The sequence below is a fragment of the Morone saxatilis genome, unplaced genomic scaffold (genome assembly GCF_004916995.1).
Source record: "Morone saxatilis isolate NCDOM2014 unplaced genomic scaffold, NCSU_SB_2.0 Contig4, whole genome shotgun sequence".
Lineage (NCBI taxonomy): Eukaryota > Metazoa > Chordata > Actinopteri > Moronidae > Morone > Morone saxatilis.
In genome coordinates this window covers 1,735,185-1,741,347 of record NW_023339984.1, presented here as the reverse complement: position 1 = coordinate 1,741,347, position 6,163 = coordinate 1,735,185, and the positions used below count along the sequence as shown (strand labels likewise).

Below are 6,163 nucleotides of genomic sequence, written 5' to 3'. Positions count from 1 at the left end.
CCCCCCCCCCCCTGTCCAAGGGCCCTGGATTAATCTGATTTCTGCAATTTGGGATCTGATGATAACACTTTAAAAAAAAAAGACAAAATCTGATACATTAAGTCATTTTTATTTATTTTTTACTTTAAATGACACATCTTTTAAATTCAACAATTTAAGAAGGAAAGAAGGACCGAACTGCTCACACTTGATGATGATGCCATATTAATCCTTGATGAGGGGTCATAAGTAGATGTTTTATTTTGAGAAATATAGTTATTGCTGGTGTTTTACTGCATTATTAGAGCTGTTTCTAAAATTCAGACTCCCTTATGTAACTTATTTAAATGTCAAGGGCAAAACAATTGGAAACCGCTCTCAATAACCATGAGCGCACTAATTAACATAGAATTCACACGTTTCCATCAAAGACAACAAAAATTAAACAGAAACAAACGCGTGAGTTTCATGAAAAATATATAAACTGTTACTATTGTAAAGAATGACTTTCACTTACTTACATCTGTTTTTTAGTCAGCATGCTTTTATTTTGACAAAAAAAAAAACCTGACCGGAAGTAGAATGGCTGTCGCAGCTGGCGGAGGAACACAGTCATTTGTATGAGATTAGCTCGCTGGCAGACAGTGTGTAAGTAACATACAGTCGTGCTCCGTGGTGTCTCCTCTGCTGCACGAAGAAGTAAGTAACTAAAATCTGCCGATAATTACTTTACTGTTTTATTAACTGTCTTTCAGTGGCGTGACATAGCCACCGTAGTGTAGCACGGTCCCTCTGGTGCTGTCATGCAGAATAGTTGAGCCGTAACGTAAAGCTAGCTAACTTCACATTCAAAACCTTTATGCCTGTACACCAAGTCATGCTAGTGCTATATGGGGGAAGCCGCTAATAATGTTGAAGACTGTTCCTTTTCTTTGTGCCTTCATACAAAACGTGTCTGTTTGTAAACGTTAGTCTGACCATGCAGCTAAGGCTAACATACGTCAGAGGGCCATGGTAGGTTTAAGGGTCGGGTATAGGAAGGGAAATATGAATGACCCTCGCAGGACAGGATTCACTCCATTAGTTTGTCAACAGGAGTTAGGTGAAAGACCATATGTAATAGCAGTTTTACTTAGAATAAAAAGTACCATATTAAACGGCTAGTTACGGGCTGGGTTGTTTAAATTGTAACAATAACAGTAACACTTGATCCCTTAATTTGGAAAATGTAAACAGCTTAACACAATAAGGCAAAACTCTCGTAGCCATACAAGAACCTTAAAATTGGGATTTTAAGATCACATTTTAAGAAAAAAATACAGAAACAAGACTACAAATCCCACCAGTGTTTGGTACTTGATTTTATGTGTTATGGACACATTTGGGTGGGAACCTAAACAACATAAGAGTTTAATACCCAGCACTATGAGTTTAATTTAGGGCTGCAACTAATCAGTATTTTCATGATCAATCTGTTCTTTTCTCAATTAATCTATTAGTTATTAGTTGTTTGCTCCAGAAAATGTCAAAAAACGTTGATTACTGTTTCCCAAAGTCAAAGGTGACATGATCAAATGTCTTACTTTGTCAACCCAAAGATATTTAGTTCAATGTCATAGAGGAATAAGCTGAAATCAATCAAAAAAACAACTCAAAACAATTAATTGATTATCAAAATAGTTGACAGTTAATTAAATAGTAATTGTTGAATTGTTGATTCTAGATCCATAATTACTATTTCATACTGTCATGTTAGACACGTGTTCAAAGGAAAGTGCTGGTTGCAGACTTTGGTTGTTACATCACGCAGTAATGTCAGTATCGTAACTTCACTTTGCAGCAGAGCTTCAGCGAGCACCTGAACTAACCTGCCAAGTATGTGGACAATCAGGATGCGAGGGCCCTGCCAAGTGCTCTGTGTATCAGCTCACCTTTCACACAGATCACAGCTCTCAAGGAAATGAGTTGATTTTCTGCATTCTTGTTTAGCTTGTGTCCATTTTCAACTTTTTATTGCACATTTCCCTGTTCAAAGTTTCATCAGACTGCTTACGAGATTTAGTTATGTAACGTTTGTAAAACATGGTCCAGGAGTTCACTAACCCTCAGCCCATACTGACCCACGTGGACTGCAACCTTAAAGGCTGATCCATTTCCACAGTGAATATGGAAAGACCTCAGATTGTAGACTAGGCCTTGGAGTTAACCCTCTTTATGCTCCGTTAAGGGACACTACATCTCTATTCGTCTGATTTGGTGTGCGTGTTTGAAAGGTCGGAGAACAAAAGCCTAAAGACTAAAGAGAGTGTTTGTTTCATTTAATCCCTGCTTATTCCCTGCTGTTATTTATTGGTGTTAAAATCAGGCTTACATTTCTTCTTTTAGATTTGTACCGACACATAGAGGAGGATGTCTGCCACTGTGAACAATCCTTTCCAACATCTGGTGGAGCCTCTGGACCCCACGGACCCACAGCAGCAGTTTTACAATCTTGCCAAACTTGGGGATCCCAGATATGGTAACAGCAGACATAAAAACTTGTTGTCAGCGTAATAGTTTGAGTGGTACATTCCGAGAGGTTCACTGTCCATTTGCTCCTCAGACCGTCTGCCGTTCTCCATCCGGGTCCTCCTGGAGTCCGCTGTCAGGAACTGCGATGAGTTCCTGGTGAAGCGCTCGGATGTGGAGAGCATCCTCAACTGGAAGCAGACCCAGACTCAAACTGTGGAGGTGCCTTTCAGACCAGCCCGTGTCATCCTCCAGGACTTCACGTATGTGCATGCTATTCATTTGCATTAGAATGTCAGTGAGCACGGCTCAGCCCTTCACAAAGTGCTGTTGTGTGGAACCACTGAACTTTATTCTCAGTGGGAACTCTGCCAATTTCACACATATAGGTCACAGTCACAGGGAGTACTACTCATTCTGTGAAAACAGTTGTATAATGTCTTCTGTGGGTCCGGAGGGCTGAGAAAATGACCCTGATGAGGTCACTGTGATGTCATCATGGTAACCTTTTTTGGATCCAGAATGCATAATGACGTTTGTAATGATCATGCTGTAACAGTTAGGGATAGGAAGGGAATTTCCTATCCTTTGCAGTTGTATATCTTAGAGCTTATCAGTTCCTGCCATCAGTGCCGACCTGTTTTTATGACAGTTGTGCATTGCAAAACCATGACGTCAAACTTGTGCGTCTACACTGCTGGAAACTTTCAGCCAGAAGGAGTCATGGCAGAGAGGAGGAGATTATGACAACAGTGCTCATTGTAATGTAAAATGATCAATGCAAGTCAGGGTGGAAACAGCAGCAATGTGTTGAAACATCTGTTTCTACGTAACATGGACTTAAGTTCCAGGAAGGCTATATATTTGACTCTCTACTCAGGAGGGCCACTGCTGCCCAACCACGCAGCACGTCCATTACCGAGGGTAAATAAGAGCAGTAGAGCCACAGCCACACAGTTGAGAACGGGTCCCAAATTAAATAACAGTGGAGCTTTTGCAAACCTGAGTCACATACGTGCCTTTCTTCTACTGTTTTTTCCACACAGAAAATGGAATCATTAATGAATCGGTAAAGAATGGGACCGATGATAGATAGCTCACCTGGTAGATAGATAGAGCTGGCGCCCCATGTGCACAGGGCCCAGGGTTCAAATCCTACCTGTGGCCCTTTGCTGAGTGTCATCCCCTCTCTCTCTCTTATCAATCCCCTGCCTTAGTAACAACTACAAAACGACACCAACATGGAACCAGTAGCAGTTTTCCTTCATATCCTTCATACTTTTTTTGCCAGTAATGAAATTGAAATGTATCCTGTTGAAACGTGCAGAAACCCTGACTCAATCCCACACACACCGCCCTGCTGCCACAGATACTCACCGGAGCACCAACTGTGGATTAATCCTCCTGTTTGCTTGTTGAAAAACTACAGTGACCGGCTGTTTTATGGAATTAATAAACATTCAAAGCAAGTGAAACAACTGTATTTGTCAGCCATTTTCAAAGATTTACATCTTCAGTAGCATCCAGTGAGTTTCGACACAGACAGGGAAGGGAGAAAATATTGAGAGATGGACTATATATAAAAATGATCACCCTTTTCATTTTAAGATGTACAGAATATTAGTGATGGAATGTTATTGCAATTAAAGCCTTATTTACACCTTAATATGTCAAATATGTTACTCATAGTCATAATTAAAGAACAAAATATATTGTAATTTAACTCTAAACTCTCCTCGTAGTGGTGTCCCTGCTGTGGTGGACTTTGCTGCCATGCGTGATGCGGTGATGAAACTAGGCGGCGACCCAGAGAAGATTAATCCTGTTTGCCCCGCTGACCTCGTCATCGATCATTCCATCCAAGTGGACTTTAACAGGAAGTAAGGCCAGGTTCATCGGACACTGAGCACCGTGGCACCACCGTGGCACCACCATGGCACCATCAGTTCATAGTTACTGTATTATTCCCTGCTGAGGCTTTAATCACTGTATAATACTACTAATGATATAGTTCTGCACAATTTAAACACACTGGCTCTTTTTCCTTCAGGTCTGACAGCCTTCAGAAAAACCAGGACTTGGAGTTTGACCGCAACAAAGAGAGGTTTCAGTTCTTAAAGGTATGACATTTAGTGTGAGGTCCGTATATAACTGTAGGCAACTATGAAGAGAGGTTTTAACCCTTCGATATGTTGTTGTCCCTCCCAGTGGGGCTCCAAAGCCTTCAGGAACATGCGAATCATTCCTCCTGGTTCAGGGATCGTTCACCAGGTCAACCTAGAGTACTTGGCTAGAGTGGTGTTTAAGTATGAAGGGTACTTCTACCCCGATAGCCTGGTGGGAACCGACTCCCACACCACAATGATCGATGGACTGGGAGTCCTGGGCTGGGGTAAGACATCTCATCTGTGTTGTAAATAGTGTTCATAGTTCATTCCACTCAAGCCATCTTAAAACCCAGCATGACCTGCACTTACATTACATAGAGGCTACATAGTGAGCAAACATCTATCCTGCCGAAGATACAAAAGCAGATATATGCATTGAAAGAATAGTTTATTATTTTTGGAAAATGTGCATATTTTCTTTCTTTTTTTGATAAATGCAGAGCTGCAGTCATGATGTGGTTAGCTTAGCATAAAGATTGGAAGCAGAGGAAAACGGCTAGCCTGGCTCTGTCCAAAGTCTGCTAACCTTTGCTATAGTTGGGGACACTTGCGCACACGTGCTGGTAGGTTGCACAGTGGTTTGTCAAGAAACGTTCTGGCACTTAACTCCCCCTGAAGCCACAAATAGTCGACATTTCCGTTTGTGTTCAAGGTGAACAAAGGATAAACATGTTCATCAGCGAGCTTTAGAGACATTAGTAGGTGTCATTTTTAACTTTGAACAGAGAGGCTAGCTCTTTACCCCCTGCTTCCAGTGTATATGCTGAGCTGGGATAACTACCTCCTGATACATTCCTGTCTGCTTATTTTATCCATAAACAGTTTCTCACTTTCCTGAAAACATAGAATAAAACAATGTATATGGATCTAACAATATAATTACACACACAGTGGTAGAGAAGTTTATCCATATTGGCCACTTAACATCACAATTGCCGACAGAACATCTTTCTTGAATTGATGATGCCGTTCTAAGTGAGATTTGTTTTATCCCTTCAGGCGTTGGTGGAATTGAAGCAGAGGCTGTAATGCTGGGTCAGCCAATAAGCATGGTACTGCCTGAAGTGGTGGGATACAAGCTGTGCGGGACCCCAGACAAGCTCATTACCTCAACGGACATTGTCCTCACTGTTACTAAGGTAGGCTCTCTGCCAGCATTTACAAGACTGTCAGCTTGCTGTTGCACCACATTCTGACATTGCCCCTTTCTCCTTCTGCACCTCAGCACCTCCGTCAGGTGGGAGTTGTGGGGAAGTTTGTGGAGTTTTTTGGCCCCGGTGTTGCTCAGCTGTCCATTGCTGACAGAGCCACCATCGCCAACATGTGTCCAGAGTACGGAGCCACTGCAGCGTTCTTCCCTGTGGACGACGTCAGCATTCAGTACCTCGAGCAGACAGGTGAGAGCCAGGCTGCAGAGTGTGGAAGTGCTGAAGTAATGCTGCATGAAGGGACGTAGTTGATACAGATACCAGTGACATTCCAAGATTCTTGATACCAATTCGATACCA

General features: G+C 42.0%; 1 protein-coding gene across 1 annotated transcript in view; it reads left to right on the top strand.

The window, feature by feature from the left end:
• The first annotated feature begins 550 nt into the window (after window positions 1-550).
• Window positions 551-6,163, top strand: part of aco1 (aconitase 1, soluble) — an 18,338-nt gene continuing 12,725 nt past the window's right edge. Inside the window, exons 1-8 of the mRNA XM_035675543.1 lie at window positions 551-678; window positions 2,365-2,497; window positions 2,582-2,750; window positions 4,230-4,367; window positions 4,538-4,607; window positions 4,696-4,879; window positions 5,655-5,794; window positions 5,881-6,052. Coding sequence (XP_035531436.1) covers window positions 2,389-2,497; window positions 2,582-2,750; window positions 4,230-4,367; window positions 4,538-4,607; window positions 4,696-4,879; window positions 5,655-5,794; window positions 5,881-6,052 — 982 coding nt within the window. The 5' untranslated portion in view covers window positions 551-678; window positions 2,365-2,388. The remainder of the gene's footprint in view (window positions 679-2,364; window positions 2,498-2,581; window positions 2,751-4,229; window positions 4,368-4,537; window positions 4,608-4,695; window positions 4,880-5,654; window positions 5,795-5,880; window positions 6,053-6,163) is intronic.